An 18,133-nucleotide genomic window follows, 5' to 3' on the forward strand; every position below is an offset into this window, starting at 1 on the left:
TGAGGGTTGCCTAAGTTAATTATGAAATGCTCATTAATGACATTAGCGTGGGTGACACGTTTAAGAAATAGGTTGGTGAGGTGACATAGTGGCTTACAGGTGTTACAGATGTTATCATGAGTGTTGACAGGCACTGCGGTGTCCTAATGTGAGAGCAGGGGCTCTCACACTCTCCAGGCACTTTTGCTGAAATACAGAGGTACCTGTACTGCAGTACTGATCACATTTATCTGCAGTGCATGAATACAACAGTAGTAACGACCCTGCAGCTCTCAGTGCTATGGCAGATTTGTAGTTCAAAAAAACCCATCCAACAGAGCCGTTTTACGTGTTATGTGGGTCGAATGCACTGAGCACCACGGACCCCACAATGACACACCCAGCCCCAACTTGCTGGCCCTGTGCACACAACTCTTGATAATACCAACGTGCCTTCATTACGTCCAAGCTTGACACAACTGCCTCTCACTCGTGCATCTGGTTCAGTCTTTCTGACAGTACTCACACCTTTGACATTTGCTCAGAGATCTTCAAATATGTAAAAGATTGCTATGAAGTAAAAGGCAGCAGTCAATCTGCCCTTCCTGTCCATGCAGTCAGCGAGCAGTAACGAGCACAAACTTCAAGATGCAACTTCAGTATCTATACTAGGCTACTTTTCAATGGCAGTGAAAATGAAAAACTGTTGTCTGCCTAAGAATAGAATGAAGTCGCCTCCGTTATCTTCAAGAACAGACTACACACCATCTATCAGTAAAACTAGTTCTGCTCAGAGCGAGATGATCATATAGACAACCTCCTCAGATAAATTCCAACATTTCTCTATAAGCCGAACTGCCTCACACAGTTTAAGTCCAGTCTGTTATCATACAGAACCTACTTTGTGATTACTTTTTGCAGTTTGATGGCACACCAGTCAGCTTTATGAAATCTTGAAAAGGAGTGCAAGTATCTATGTGATTATTAACACTTTCATAATGATATTTTACCTATCACTGCTAATTTCTATGTCCATTCCTTCCTCGTTCACCCTATGCTTATTCTGTCTTATATATAAAAGGAAATTACATGAAAATTCATAAAACTCTTGCCTCATCCTCTTTCAAATCCCTTTCAAGGACCTATTTCTCCCACAATACTTCAGCATGATACCTTCCCATTAGTTAAGCAAGTAGCAGAAAGTTCTCTAGGGAGCACCAACTAGCAGAAAGTTCTCCAGGGAGCAGTATGTAGAGGACAAGCAGAGAGACTTTGGTTCGGTTCCCTGCTTCACATGTAATATCGGTGCCTCTTTGAGTTATAGCTCCTCATTTAGAAGCAGGGATAACAGTGTCTCCCTGCAGAGATTGGTTGGAAGAGAAATACCCTGAGGACTGTATGACAATATTGGATCAAACATTTTAAGACTACTGGTTGAAAGCAGTGCATAAAAGCCAGGTTTTACTGCTATTTGTTTTGCTTTGATTCTCACCATGATTAATCTGATGCCCTTAGTGTACTTTGACTACAAAATAGTCTATAATTTTCCTGGGGTGGGAATCACACTAGTTGCAATGGAGTCTCAGCTTTAGGTGAAGTTTCTGATATTACTGCGATATAAACAGCTGTTCCAGCAGTTTGATAGTTTGGTTATGGAGCTAAATTTCACCCCCATCCCCGTGAGTAATTTGTATGCTGCTTTCTGAATTAACTCATGTATATCTGCATTTAACTATCTGCTGCTTGGGAGGCGGTCTGTAGGGAACAAACACAGCTCTTTTGACTGAGTTCTCCATTCACCTTGTTTACTGAAGTGCTGGATATAGTTGGAAGGATTTTAAGTCACTGTTATCTAAAACATTCCACGCTGCTGAAGGTTTGGAGAGAGATAATAGGTTCCTTGTAGGCTTCAGATTTTGCCAGAATGTTTCTTTGCACTATACTTACTAGTAAGGAAGAGTAATTTGTAATGGGTTCATTTATTTGATTTTAAGGGTACAAGTTAGAAATAGAATCTAACTAATATCTGATGAGCAACATTTATCACTACCTCAGAACTTAATTGTCTAAAAAGTTCCCAATTACTTTTCAAGAGTGTGCATCTAAAGATTTAACTGGGGGTGATAGAGCATGGTTATCACCATGTGTGAACCTTAATCTTACAGGGAATGGAAGTGCTGCTAATGGACACTTCAGTCCTTTCTGTGGCAGCACTCTGAATGTGCTTCTCAGCTCCCTTGGAAGGATGGCAATATTTATGAATGGGTGTAGGAACATAATGGACTGGCAGATTGTGAGGTTGCTCATCGTTTGCCTAAAGTGAACCACTGACATATATATTTTTTTAAATGTCTAATCAATTCACATAAAATCTAACTGATAAGTAGAAGGGTTAAAAAGAAAATTTAGCAAACAAACAATTTTGAAAGTAATGTAATTGTGACAAGAAAGGGAAGTACAGTTTCAGCAGAAATTCCAGCAGATTTACAAAGTGGTCGTTTAAAGCAGGCTAATAGTTGCCAAGCCAAAGCAGCAGCATTTACTTGAGATCACAGATTCATAGAACGGTTTGGGTTGGAAGGGACCTTTAAGATCTCCTAGTTCCAACCCCTGGCTATAGGCAGGGACACCTCCCACTAGACCAGGTTGCTGAAAACCCCATCCATTTTGGCCCTGAATGCTTCCAGGGAGGGGGCATTCACAGCCTCACTGGGCAAACTGTTCCAGTGTCTTACCACCCTCATAGTAAAGAATTTCTTCCTAATATCTTGTCTAAATCTATCCTCTTCCAGTTTAAAGCCATTTCTCCTTGTCCTGTCGCTACATGCCTGTATAAAAAGTAAGAGATATAGGTATTAGATACGGAAAGCTAATTGATGGAATGCACATCTAACCTCAAATGAGATGCTGAAACAGCAGCAGCTGCACACACATTTTGAAGAGAAGGCAGAGGACGATACTGAACTGAAAATGCAGGACAATATTGAACTGAAAATGCAAAAAGAATTCTGAAAAATTTCAAATAAATTATTGAAACCCCTGAAAGTTCTTGACCTCTTGAAACTAACAGGAACTGCTATTGCCATAGTAGAAACCTGTGCTGTTTCTTTATGGACTAGATAGCAAACTAGATTTATGAGACTTAATTCATCTCACTGCTTCTGAGCACAATAACATTATCGTAATAGTAAGCAATGAGAAAAGCAAAATCCTCTGCTTTATTCAAGGACAGGAAAAGTTGCTTTCGATAAAAATAATTTTTCCTACACTGGTAAAAAAAAAAAAAAAATCAGAGGCAGAAGAGTTAAGTAAAATATGCTGTTTTAACTCTAAATTGCCAAGATTTTAGCAAGTGATGCGCAAAAAGCATGGAGCAACAAAAACATTGAGTCCTTTGGTAGTTCAACAGTGGCTGGAAAAAGTGATACAGATATATTTTCAGGTACTATCTATTGTGTTCTGTATAACAATAACTTGCAATCTCCTGAACCTTACACTGAACAGTTCTTCCCAAAGTAAAGTTTTTTACATGTTAGGTGTTAAATATTCTCTCAGTAGCAGTAACTATGGCAAGCAGACAGTGCAGTTTCCAATAGAAACAGAAAAATAGTTCAGTTTACAAATGGATAAACTTTAATTCTAAAGCCTCGAACAATCCAGAGACATGTTGATAACGTTTATTATAGTGCAACTTCCTCACACAAGAAAATGGTTATGTAAGTACAAGGGATGCCACCAGGGCCAGGAGGCACTAGCTGACCTCACTGTCCCTGATCAGTCTCGCCTTACTGTAACCATTTCAGGAAAATCTCTAAACTGAAAATGGTTAGAGAATGGCAGAATATTAGGGAGAAATAGCACATATGTTTTATTGGTTCTGATTCTTCCAGATGTCTGAGATTCACTTGAGCTCATGATTGTAGCCACAGACAGAACACTCTGCAGGATGGATGTTGGTCTGAAGCAGCATGGGGATTCTTTGGTCTTTACCCCTGACAGAGATTTTTAAATGTTAGCTTAAACAATTCATGCATCAGTAAAAGGCCTTTTTTATCCTAGATACACTACCATTGTGAAACAGCTTCCAAAGGAGCACAGCTACCTTTTTCTGTAATTTGGGAAAACTCTATCTTAACTAAAGTGTACTTCCTCAGCTTTTTAGTGTACAGCAAAAGGAAGGGATTTCTTTAAAACAAATGAGCAGAACATGAACAGGGCAAAAGAACTATTTTTTTTTTTCAAGAGTCTTCCTTTCATGGAACTACTTGCAAAGTTAAAACAGAAGGAAATGCTGCTTGAATGAGGTGTATTTCAGATGTTGCTTCCTTGCAGTCCAATTCAGATGTGATTGACACTAGTGTACTAAGAACACCTTTTTGTTCTGCATTTCTGTAACCCTGCACAAAAAGCCACCACCTACAGAAAAGGTGGGGTTTTGGCTCTCTTAAGAACAGGATGGGTGTGGGACATCCATGGCTTAATCATGAGCTCAGAAGTAACTTATGGGGCAATAGATGGGCAAAAAGGACACAAGCCCTCGAGCTCACCTTTGTATTAGTCATTTTGATCACCAGTGTGGAAAGCTTACACCCTTTGATGAATCCATCCTTCAACACCAACTAATTGATTCTCTGGGAGGAGTTCTGTTAATATTTGAATAGACCAATAAGTTTTCCTGAAACAATTTCTCCTACTTAGCCTTTGTGTCATTTTTATAGAGTAAGCAGAGACCCTGAGGGAAAGGCAACACATCCATCCATCCATCCATCCATCCAACTACCAGCTTATAGCAATAGGAGGCATAAGATACAGGATTCAGTACTACAGCCTGAGAAAGGCCCAGGTCTCAAAGGTCACAGCTAGGGGGAAGCCTGCAGGACTTCAAACTATTGGCAAAGGCAAGGATATGGAAAGCTTACACAAGGACAGGAGGAACTGAAACTAGGATAAAACGGATAAAAATCTACATAGCTTGGGTCATGAATGAAACCTCTTATTTAGAGATCTCCAACTAGCAGCTGACTTTCTTATATGGAAAAGGTTAGCGGGCAGTATGTTATCTCTTTAAATATGTAAAAAATGCAGTAGTCAGCTCTCTCTCATTACATTTTCCAAGATTATCAACTATTTCAGCTTTCAATCAAAAAGATGGTCAGAACAGCCAAGATGTCTATATCTGAACAAGAGCTGATCACTGAGAAGCAAATGCTAAACCGTTGTCATGACGTATTAAAAAACACATATTGACTTCCACTGATGTCCCAGGGCAGTTAGAAGTAGTATATTACTATTATCCATGTCAGACCTTATGTATTCCATCTTTTGCTTGCAAGAAATATATCTGCTAAACAGATATACGTGTGGGTGAGTTTGTGCATCTATCAATTCAAAGCAGATCTTTGCAAACTGAACAAGACAAATTTCTATTTGTTTATTCTGTTTACTTCTGGTAGTAAATCCATTTAAACTCCATCACTGGTAGCAAGAGTGGCAGATAAGTTTATAGGATATGTGCTTTGCAAGTTCTCAATTAATTCTTATTTTACTTTCTTTGATCTGTTCTAACAACGGCCTTGTTGCATCCAGATAACTGAAGGGAAGAAAGCACTGTGAGGAGATGTACATCCCTGCCATCTTTCAACCCTTCCACAATGTATGTCAAAAGCCTGTCAAGAGATACAGCTTTTGTATTTGTTTACTGAGGCAATTCAGTAAAACCAAATATACTTACCACATATGGCTTCCTGTGGCTTTGTTGGTGAAAGTAAGCATAATTTGACATTTACAGACAGTTAGCTTTCAAGTTGTGTATCCCAAAGGAGCTCAAGTGCGGTTTCCACACTCCTGTTTATCGCCCTAAGAATTTCTCTCCTTCCCTTTCTTTAACAGAGCTGTCAATTAAAGTGAAATACTATTGCCCAGCATGACAAGGGAGTCTCTATGGAAACTATTTGCCTCCTGTATGCTTTCTTGCCTGTTGTAGCTCCTGTACACCTGCATTTTATCTTGGTGACTTAATCTCATAAGTCAGAGATGCTCAGTACTCTTCATTTACTTTGAGAACTTCCATTTTTCATTCCAGTTTTATGCGCTCCTTTGGAAGAGTCTGATGGGAAGCACTGCAACAGTGAGAATCCACTTAGGAGAATGAGCATTTTCAGTCCAGTTTATGACTTTATCCTGACTAGAGTTTGTAGTTTTTTTTGAGACATTTAATTCATAAAATGATGATTCTCTCCTCATTTTTGTAGTTACGCGTGTTTGGAAAGGAAAGATGCCTTCTTTCCCCAAAATGCTTTGATAGTCAGCAGACAACAGAGAAAAGTTCCATGTATAATTGATTAAAAAGAATCTGGTTGTAGTAAACACTAATCATGTTCAACAATTTCTTCTGACAGTGCTATATCCTCTCACCTATGTTCCAGTGTGTATGAATTTTGAAATCAACTCAGGATACAGCTAGGATCTCAACATACACCACATCACATCATCAGAGGAAATACTGGAAGCAAGACTGAATTATAGCACTTTGTTAAATAATCTACTCTAAGTATGTAGTTTGTTGCACTAAAATTCTCCCAATTTCCAGAATTTCAAAGAAGAAATTATCAATAAAGGCACACACTTAATTCTGTATTTCCCTTGCTTATGTCCCTATGCATGGTATTGGAGCAAATAACTCGTCTTACCTCCTCAGGCAATATAACACATACACTGTATTGTGGAAGAGAATGTTGCTTGTATTTTAGTTAGAAACCCAAATCTTTCAATAAAGTTGAAAGATTTTTCAAAAACTTTCAAAAACTCAAAAACTTTCAATATCTAAAGGGGAGCTATAGAGAAGAAGAGGACAAACTCTTTAGAAGGGCCTGTGGCAATGGAACAAGGGAAATCATTTCAAGCTTAAAGAGGGTAGATATAAGGAAAAAGTCTTTTACAGTGAGGGTGGTGAGGCACTGGAACAGACTGCCCAGAGATGTGGTGGATGACCCATACTTGCAAACTTCCAAGGCAAGACTGGATCAGACCCTGGGCAACCTGATCAAGCTGTAGGTATCCCTGTTCTATTGCAGGGGAGTTGGGCTAGATGGCCTATAAAGGTCACTTCCAACTCCAAAGACTCTATGATTCTATCTCTTGCATCTTTTTGAGAAGTCTGTAGGATTGACAAGAGCTCTGCATTGTGAGAATAAGAAATAACATCTCAGGAAGAGGAGAAAAACAATGGAATGGAGAGGGCTAAAGGTGATGGAATGCAGTTTAAGTCTGTTGGATTTTCACTTGTGTAATTAAAATATGAAAAAGGTATTGAAAAGCTTAGTGTATCTGTGCAGTTCTTGACTGAATCTTATTACAGAATTCTTTAATGTGGAAAATGGACATCTACCAGATAACCAAGTTTAACATTTCACTTAAAGGTATAGCACTTGATTATTGTAGCTAGCTCAAAAGAAAACAAACAACAACAACCCCACTCAAATAAACAGCAACCACAAAAGCAACAAAAAAGCTTCCTGGATCAGATAGCAAGGCAGCTTAACAAATCCAAAGTCAGCATTTAATGAGAAGGAACATTATCTTCTAGCGTCTATTATATTTTAAGACAATTACCTGAGTGTGCTGAGGGAATACCAAGGTATGCAACATCAGACACAATTAAGCAATTGTGTAAACACCATATTTGGGACAAGGGGAGTGTTTGAATATACCATGCAAAAACTGCTCTCAAATGGAGTAATCTTGTGATTCTTTAAAATGAAAAAAGAAAACAACCCACACTTTAAATGAGTCTTGTATTTGAATTAAGTGTTGGATTTTATTGAGGCTTCTGTCACATAATTGCATGGTTAGTCACTTTCCACTTTTTATTTGTGACAACTGATACTTTTTCCCTTTGCTTAAAACCCAAGTTTTTTTCATTATCTTTATGGAAATAGATGTCAAAGGAGAATTAAGCATCTGCAGCTTAGAATAAAAAAAACTGACAACATTTTCTTGATAATATCTATATCATTCTCATGTGCTCTTATATTACTCCATAATTACCTCCCACACAGTAGCACAATTATCCCATAAAGGTAATTACTAATGGAAAGTTGATGAGAATAGATTAAGTAAGCCAGGAAGTGTGTAGATAGAAACAGGTGGGGGAACTGAGCATCTAATGTTCTCTCGATCTGCTGTCTCAAGAGTGGATCAGGAGGAAGCAGAGGCACGAAACTATGAACAGGGAGCCATGTCTGCTTAGCGGAGCACACCACATGGTGTTGCGTACACGTGGCTAACCACTGTGGAGATGGGATTTCCTGATTTGCAATCAGTGTCATTATCATAATACCAGGTCTGCATACATTATCATTACACTACACATCATTGTAACATTTGCCTTTTGTTTTGGGCTGAAGTACGCAACTACCACACCTCATTTCATCCTCCTTTTCCCGCACTTTGGCTCTAAGCTCTTTAGTTTTGCTCTGAGAAACAAAAACAAGAAGGCGGAGACAATGTAAAGCAGTAGTAATGAGATCAAGAAGTAAATAAGTTCATTCTGTGAAACAAAACAAACATCGATTCAATTATAGATTAGGCCAAGAGTGAAGGGCAGCTGAACTGAGTATTCATGTGAGCGAGAGCAACATTTCTGCTCAGATGCAAATAAGTTACAGTTATTAAAATACAGTTTTAACATGAGAGATGCTACTGAAAGGGGGTGATTTACAGGATTTTGCAAATTACAGCACAGTATATGAAGAGGAGTGAGCGGTAATTTCCCTGGATATTCTAGGCCATAAATAAACTATTAAACAAGGCCCTTTTGGAGAAGGGCAGGGTGGACAGCCATAGGTAGGAGCTATTAAAAAGCATCGTTATCTGTAATTAACCAAGCACTACTAAAGCAGACAAACCATGAGTGGCTAAGGCAGTCTGTAAGGCTGCCTTCCTTTCACTTTTGAAATTATTGGTTATTTGTTGGTTTTACGCTTTTAAAATTTTGCTTCCTTCCTCCACATCACAATGATGTGATTTGAATTCTTCTGTATAGTGTAGAAGTTTAATTAAGTATATAAAATTAAAGCTCATACTGCTGAATTTGCACCTCAGATGCTCTTACTGCTGCTGCACCAGACCTGAGGACTCCAGTCTCAGGCACTGTCAAGCCAGTGCTGTTCACCAGTGCTTTGTTTCAATAGAGAAATGTGGTGCATACAAGGGATAACAAAGGCAGCTCCTTTTTTGAAGAATAGAAAATAGATTAAGCTGGTCTCAGCTGAAAAGGATGCCATCAATTTAGACAGCAGCATGTTCTTTCAGCTGAAAACATGGGAAATGGAGCAGCACAAATGGGTGAACTGCTTGATTCTCCAAAATATTTGTGAGATAATTAATCTCTACAGCTTTCTTTGTGTGATAGGGGACCAGCTTACTGCTCCATTACATGCAATGATATCACTGAAGAAGGTAGACATTTTCAAATGTGTGAGAGAAAACAATTTATTTTCTCTTTAACACAACATGCTTTGTATGTTGAGAAGTTAAAAAACAAACTGTCCTTGCATGCATGACTCCTCAGCACTGCAGCACGGGAAGTTTAGGGGTAGGGAAACAATTGCAAAATAGAAAGTGGGGGAAAAGAAAGCAGTGCCAAACTTCGAGGGAGAAAATAATACTGTAAATATACCAAATGACTAGGCATAAAAAGAAGCGCTGAGTGAGTTCTCGTGTTCTTTTGAGCTGGAAGCAGCTTGATGAGAAACCTCGGGGCAATCATTCCCAAGCTTGCTGGAATAGGGCCTTTTAAGACTCAGGGATAATAGCGTTGGCAGCCCTGCTAGAGCACTCCCTCCTGGCCAATGTATGGATTAGTCTGAGAAGGGCAGCTAAGGATAATAATACAACCTTGTGACTGAAGGAAGAAGAAAGCATGATAATAAATTTAGCATAGGGAGAGACAAAATTGAGACATTTATCAAGATGTTGTCTTACTGTCTTGCAACAGTAGCACGTGCCCTGGACATCATGATACAAAGCAGCTTGGGCCAAGACTGCCCTACTCCTATTTAAATACCAAATTTTTGCTGCAATGTAGAGGATGTTTCTGATACACAGGACAGCAAGACACTGCTGATATGCCTATTTTTGAGTCACTAATCTGAATTTTTCTTGTGTTTGGTTTTTTTTTCCTTAAAAGGCAAGGGATCATTTTTGCATTATTTCTCCAATAAGATATTTACATTTCCTTATGTACTGCTCAATACGTTATTCAAACTCTCCAACAAAAGGATCAGTGCTGCAAGCACTGTTGTGTCAGTGAAGAGCTCTCTGATCTCAGAGTAGGAACAGAGACATAGCACATATGTTCCATAAAGCCTTCTAGCAATTATTTATTAGTTAACTGAAATGCACGTTTATTGGCAAAGAATTTTAAAACACTTTTGTTATAATGTGTAAATATATTCTATTGCAGCTTCTAACACCGTAAAAAACGTAAAGAGGAAGACTTATGAGCCTCAGATTTCTCTTCCTGGTGATACTACATATCCCACAATTCCTAAGCCTTCCTAAGCACAAACATCTCCCAGACTTACAGAGTGCTGAGCTTGTTTGAATCAATGCCTCTGCTGTGAACTTGTCATCCCTCTCCACAGCTCTGGCAATCCCTGCAGCAGGTTTAGTGTTCTGCTGCCTTCAAATCCAGTACCAGAACACTCTCTGAGGACAGAGGTTTATCTGCAGAAGTGGCTGACAGAACATCAGCAGGCACATGCACTAGCAGCAAGCTTCTATCTACTGGAGGCTTTGTGAGCAGACCCAGCCCAGGATCTGGGAACTCCAGGTAGCGTGGGCATCCTTGTTTCCTGTGCTGCCATCAAGCCTGAAGCTGTAGCCCAAGATCTCATCTTCTACCATATCTGGGGACAGCAAGAATCCTACATAGACAGTATATCCACACGAACGACATCTGAAACTGTGTAATACTGGATTCTGACCTGAGGAGAGCTGGTAAACCAAGCAAGGTGGATTAACAAGACACCATTTGGTCAGACACAGCCCAAATATATCATTCACAAGGACTAAGGTGTGCTATTCCTGACCTTTGCTTCCAAATACAACAAAGCACAACTTTCCTTTCACCCAGCAGATGGCCAGCTGCTCTTGGTAACAGAAAATAAAAGCTAAGCAGAGGCTTTTTCACTGACATTTATAGTCTTACAGATGGACACTTTAGAGGAAAGGCAGTTTTGTCAGTAAATCAAAAAATGATGATAACTTTAAATTCAAGGCCTAATTATATTGTTCTCTGCGACAGATCTCTCTTCAAACAACTTTTTCCTGAATAGTGAAATAGGCTTTGTGCCACTGGAAAAACTCAGAAACGTTAAGCTTAATTACAAGAGAAAACACAAGTAAATGCCTGAAGTTTCGCTTAATGAAACTCCATCTACCATTCTCTGACCTTGTTCTTTCTCTAACCATTCTCTTTATTCACAAAACCACTGAAAATTTGGATAGTCACAGCTGCATTTGATGTTTGCAGTTCCGTACAATGACTGTGACTGAAGTCAGAGGGTGATCCTAGAAGGAATCATGGAAGTCTACATTGGAGACTTTTTCCTCTGAAATTCACTTTCTGGATAAATCCGGCAGCCCAGAGGTGGTACTGCAGTGTACAAATGTACAGCTTTAACTGCAAACTTACTGAAACAGGAGATTATGCAATCACTATGACATGCTGCCTTTTGAAGACAAGTGCAAAAGGAAGTAAGGTATGATGAAAGTATTGTTACAGGAGCAAAAGCTCTAACTGCTCCTTTCACAAGAGATAGAGGTTGTTTAAATTCAATTATTACATGTTTAAGCCATAAAAAGAAACCTTGGGAGATAGAGGCACAAGTCATATCAGATGCCATAACCACTTGCCTTTCAGAGGTGGAAAGTCTTATTGGACATTAAATAAAAGTATGCATAGATGGGCTAAGGAATGCCAAATGGGTGAAATGGAAGGTTTCTGGAAAGCAGCAAACCCAATCAGAACTAATGCACAAGTAAGGCCAAGAGTCATTCTCTTCTGGGCCTCCTGCCAGTGTTTTCTGCCATTCTACCTTTCTACCATGATATCTGCTGCTATGATATACTTGTACTATTTCTTGCCCTGCCCCTGGTCTCCAAGCTTAGTTAAAGATTTTTGGCATAACTTTCTCTTTTTTGCTTATGTTCATTTCAGGCAACATTAGCTGGATTTTATAAAATCTTTGTTGGTGAGCAACTACATGGAGAAGTTGGAGTTAATAAAACAATGAGGCAGAGCAAAATATTTTTTTTACAGTGAAAGCAAGCATGCACGTACAACTCCACTTCTGTGATTAGCACAGAATTATTTTTACTGGAAGAGCATGCAGTACTTATTTCATCCACCAAGATCTGTCACTGTTCTTTGTTTTGAATCCAGTTTTGAATAAACACTACAGGGCAAAGATGTTAGATTCTTTTTCTTCATTTTTTAAGTAAGTGTCACTGTAGGTCCTCTTTCTGCTAATGAGCCAGTACTCTGGTGCATACACGCCTCAGGGATGATCTAGTTACATTCTGAATACAACTGCTCCAGAGAGAGAGAGATTCCAGCTAAGAATACAAGTCTACCCTCTTTTCTATCACACACCCTTTCTGCAGAAGAGAAGCATTTGGCAGACAGCTAGTCTGGGAACACTACACCAGATCAGAGGCTGCCTTACAACAGACCTATTCCTTGGGGTCCATGATGAACCTCATTGCTAGAAAGGAGAATGCAGAATGGCGTGGCTGCAGCAAAATTTTCACTGCAGTATTTTTTATTTTTTTTTGGGCCGTTTTGCCTGATATGTCCATAAATCATAATTAAAAGAATTGGATCCTTCAAACTGACAAATTCAGAGTTATCAGTGAGATTTGCTATTTTAAGCACACCAATTTCTATTTTACTAGAAAGATGACAACAAATATCTTGCATATTCCACTAACATAGCCAGTACCTATTTTGTGAAAGGCTACAGTGCATGCTGCACATTTTTATATTCACCAGAACTTCAGAACACAAGATGGCAGTGTACATTGCACTGAATTCAGGCATCTAGCTGCTTCTGTTACTCAAACAGAGCATATGATATCTTACTCAGTCATGTATTAATCTGATCATGTAATTGCAGCATTAGAAATAAACTTACAAGTACATATCAATAGCAGAAACAAATGCAATTTGCCAATAAATGAATATTGCATGAACAAGTGTTAGTTAGAGCCTAATTCAAGCTTTTATTGTAGTAACTCCCCGGAGACATTAAAAGTCTCTTACAGAATTCCTCAGTTGTAATAACAAGAGAGTATCCCTTTATGAAGGAATGGAAGTTGGCTCAGTCATAAGAGCTTCAGAACAAAATTGAGTGTTTGGGAAAAGAAAATAAGAGAGCTGGCAACCTAAAATATGAGGAAGGCTCAAGGCTCTCTGAGGAGAAGTGCAGACCACGGAAGTGGAACAGACTGAAAAGTATCTGAAATTGAACAGGTGCCTTCCTTTGGAAAAACTAAAGTGGACAACCATTTGGCATGATAATTCAGAAAAAAAATCTACTGAGAAACATCAAATTAGAGAATAGGTCTCCAGCTGAGGACAAAATTACATAAACAGATACAAGGAGTCAGATCTGTCTATGACTTCAGTATTCAAAGTCTCCCTTGGTACAAGCAGCCAAACAGAACAGCAAAACCAAGCTTTTTAAGTAACTACTCCTGAGTCTCTTTTCCTAGCTTGAGTTGAATGTTGGAGTGAAAAACCACAGCTAAAAAGTTGTCTTAGCTGACTTTCTGAACTAGCAAATTGTAAACAAACATGACTTTATTAGGAAGGCTTGCTACATAGTAACAAAAACTCTAAGAAAAAGACTAGTATTTCGGAACACAAAATCATCCTAGAAAACATTACCCCTGTGGGATATGTAACACTGATTAAATTCTAGGCAGCTCAGATTTCTGCCAAGTTTATTTTCCTACATCTAAACTCATGGTATTAATGGACAAATGAAACTGAGCCAGAGGATCAAAACTCAACACAAAGGTGCAATGTTTCTGGATACATTTCTTAGTGTAGTTATTTCGAATTAGAAAAATGTATAATTTCTTTCAGACACGTGTGACATAATTACTTCAGACTTTTCTCTCCAAAGTGAGAATATTTGTCATCTTGTATTTTACTGGACAATAGAGAACAACGTAGTGGAGCACGGCACACAAAGTCTGGACAGAAATTTTGGTAGAAGATGGAACTGGGAATGATGTCCTCAACTCTCTGTATCAAAACATCACCAAGATCCCAATCCCACAATCACGACAGCACAAAGAAAAAAGACTGTCATATTTTTCATGGTGATCCACAACCATTATTTCAACTGCTGCTTATATTCCTACACATAAATCACTGGTTTTATTCCAATACTTTTTTTTCCTCCGTGAGACTGTATAAGATTGAATTTGGCATTAATTCAAGTCAAATAATTCAAAAGTCATTTTTACTTGGTATTTAAACTTCAACTAGGTGTGGGCTCATGATTAAAATAAAGTGCCTTACCTAGTAGTTTCAGTCACTTGGTCTGTTTGTCACGGTAGATTACAGAAAGTGGGGTATGCACAGAATTATGCATGTACTCTTCAGCCATTTAAAATGGAGGATAAATTGAACATGTCATGGTTTTAGAGCAATAATTTATACTGAGTGCAGGCTAGGAATGGAGTTGAGCCAAAATCTCAGATCTAAATTACCTTGAGCTGTGGGGAAATTTTAAACTGGATAAAAACATAACAACTGCTCATGATATAGTTAAGTGAACCAAAAGAAGACAATTTCTCAGCACTCCCAAACTAAAACATTTACACTCAGATTTTAACTTTGTGGTTTTATCTGCGGATATCCTACTTACATAAGTTCTTTTATGTTAGTATTGCTTCTCGGATCCTGCCGTCTGACGCGACCACTCTGGATGTCTGTTGACTGAGTATATCCCCATTCAGCTTAATGGTATTTCATCACTGACTTGATGTTTCGAAGACACACAAATGTAAGGATTTTCACACATGGACTACTTGAGTCTGTCTCATGGCCTCTTCATTTCAGGTACTAATTCAAGGTTTGATTTTCAAGGCAACCTTACCTTTCAAGTTACTATAATTGTAGATACTGTTGGTAACACTCACTTTCGCTAGAATAAAGTAAAGCAACTTATGTTATTTCTTTCCTACAATCTACAGAATTGTGAATATACAATAGTCTTCCCTACAGACTGTCCCATCTTCCTTCGCTTCAGTCAAAACCTGTCCACTTTTTGTGATTATTGCATTGGGCAATCATCAACAGCATGAGGTTCGGCAAAAGAAAACGCTGAGTGCTGCCCCTGGGACAGAGCAATGCCTAATACAGGTACAGATGGAGATGAGTGTCAGAAGAACATCTCTGCAGAAAGTGACCTGGGTGTGCTGGTAACAGCAGGCTCAACATGAGCCAGCAGCCTGCCCTGACAGTCAAGAGGCAAAAAGCATTTTGGGATGCATTAGACACAGAGATAGTCAAAAGAGGCGATTCTCCCTCTATGTCTAACTTTGGGGTGATCTCAGCTTGAATACTGCATGCAGTTCCAGTCTCCACAATATAAAAAGGATGTTAAGGTCCATGAAAGTGTCCAGAGGAGGGCAGCAAAGCTAGCAAAAGGAAAGGCTGAGGTTACTTATGTTGTCCAGTCTGGAGGAGGCCAAGATGTGATCTCACTGCTCCCTGCAGCTCTCAAAGCATGGGAAGTGCAGAAGGAGATGCCACTCTTGTTGCCATCCAAACACTCCCCAAACAAGCATTGATTGCAGTAATAAAAATAAAAGGCAATATATTTAAAATTGGCAAAAAGCCCATTGCATATGAAATTTGCTGGCAAACGGTATCATTGAGGCCAAGTGCTTAGCAGGATTTAGTAAAAGGTTATACATACATATTCATACATTTATGTGGGGAATTAGATTGGACCCGATAAAAATTCATAATGGATATAAATGTTCTCAGTTCAGGGCATAAATCAGCCACCAGCCTGAGGGTAAAAAAATAACTTCCCCTGTAGTCAGGTTGTTATATAATTATCCATTATACTGGTGGAGGTGGGAAAGGAGGTTGAAGAATAGGGCAATTTCCTCAGAGACATCTGGGAATTACCACTGTCAGGCAACTAATTTAGATTTGATCTGGTCTGGAAGTTCTTATTACATCAAATAATGCAATTTAGAATTAAAGAATATGATTTATTTTGTATTTCTTACTCTTTATGTAACCAAGTTCATGCCTGAGGGCATGTGCAAGTCTTTCCCATATAAGCAGGCTAAAGTTAGCAAAACTAATTCTTCTGCTGTGTTTTCTCACAGAACCTCCTTAAAAGCAGCTTCAGTTTTTCCAAGGAAATCAGGCAGAGCACCAGGAATTTAGTTTGCCGAAATGCTAGCCAGCTCATATAGCCAACTTACTGGCTATATTAGAAGAGAAAAAGTTCTGTGCATGAGCAACAGTAAAAGTCTCACATTCAGAAAAGCTCTTATTCTTGTTAAATTTGCAAAGTGACAAAGACTTGCACAGCTCCTAAACATCACAAATTATAATACTTAGTCCAGTGCATGCCTGAATTTTCTGCTTTATTTGGCTCACCTAAGCAAATCATCAGTGTTCTTATTGGACTTGTTTTCATCTGACAATGCCTCTCCAGCTCTCTTGTTGCACTTATAAACTGTGTGAAAGTTAATATAACACACACACTATATTCTTTTAGAAGCAGCCTTTGTGAGCTTAAAAACAAGTCATTTGACTGAAAATGGTTGGATTGAATATCTATAAATGAATACAAGAAATCATCTACTTTCAATGCAGGGTCAAGGAGTAGTGGTTGCATTCTGCCATAGTTTTTTTTAGAATTATGGTGATACATTTATTGTAATCATAGCACAAATTATCATCACAAGATATGTGATGACGTGTGGAACTCATGAACATTTATTAAAAAAAGCATCTTGCCAGCTTTCAAAAGAAAAACAAAGCATATCTGTGGCATCAGTCTCTCCTAAGTATGATTTCTGTTCCTGGTGAATAATACTAGAAACTTTGCATAGCAACCACTCAGCATCTGAAAGGTTTAGGACCACAACCAACAAACATTTTGACTGCTTACACTGTGCAAACTTGAGTGATCTGTTCAGACAAATACTGAAAAGGAAGAGAAACAGCAGATTTAAAAAGAAAACCTACATCATTACATGTTCCATATTCCATAAAAATCTTACCCAAAAAATTCAGACTGGCTTTGATAAGCAAGCCATAACTTCTCTTGCTTTATGGACCACCTGTTCCCTGAATGCAGGCCGGCACCTCTCTCAGCCAACAGTGCCCAACATGAGACTCCACAGGCCTCTGTTAGCAGGGTGTCCTCGTTTAACACAGGGGCTGCAAAAGTAGTGCGACTGATTTATGGCTTTCTGGGAACAAATAGGGCAACTCCCTCAAGCACAATTAACAGCAATTAACTCTTATCAGTGTCAAAGTCACCAGCCCTGCAGCTGAAACTCAAACGAGGATTATGATAGAATCAAGTGGGCCTTGGGACTGTTAGACACTGCTCTTCTGCCAGTCACATACGCAGTTTTGTTGTGTCTCCTGCCTCCTTATGTCATCCTGCTGCCACTAATGACATCCTGCCAGCAGCAAGCTATTTGCCTGTGAAGCTCCCAGGCTGCTCACAGTCCAGCTGCCTCATCCTGCCCACTACCAAACTGCTGCTCCGTTCTCCTGTACTGTCCTCCAGAACATGGCTCACTGTACATTGTCATATATTGGGAATATCAGTGCTGTGTTGCAAAGACATGTCACACATTGACCTGTGAGGATATGATAGATGTTTAGAGTATGACAGGTATAGTTGTTCAGATTCATTTTGTTTTTAATGTATTCATTGGGAAAATAAGTAAACTTTAGCATGCTCCTGACATTTACAATTGTACTTCGCAAAAACCTTCAAATAGCAGCAAAGAGAGAATTAAAGATGATGTATAAAGAAATTAAGCACCCCAAAAGTAGTGGTTTTGATCTAGAATCAGGCAAATTGATAAA

At 38.9% G+C, this 18,133-nt stretch overlaps 1 protein-coding gene across 1 annotated transcript in view; it reads right to left on the reverse strand.

Moving 5' to 3' along the window:
* The window catches only part of AGPS (alkylglycerone phosphate synthase), a 71,669-nt gene extending 53,822 nt beyond the window's left edge, over positions 1-17,847 (reverse strand). The window contains exon 1 of the mRNA XM_031554289.1: positions 17,765-17,847. Coding sequence (XP_031410149.1) covers positions 17,765-17,847 — 83 coding nt within the window. The remainder of the gene's footprint in view (positions 1-17,764) is intronic.
* Between the last annotated feature and the right edge of the window lie 286 nt (positions 17,848-18,133).

This window comes from Meleagris gallopavo, chromosome 7 (genome assembly GCF_000146605.3).
Source record: "Meleagris gallopavo isolate NT-WF06-2002-E0010 breed Aviagen turkey brand Nicholas breeding stock chromosome 7, Turkey_5.1, whole genome shotgun sequence".
NCBI classification, from domain to species: Eukaryota; Metazoa; Chordata; class Aves; order Galliformes; family Phasianidae; genus Meleagris; species Meleagris gallopavo.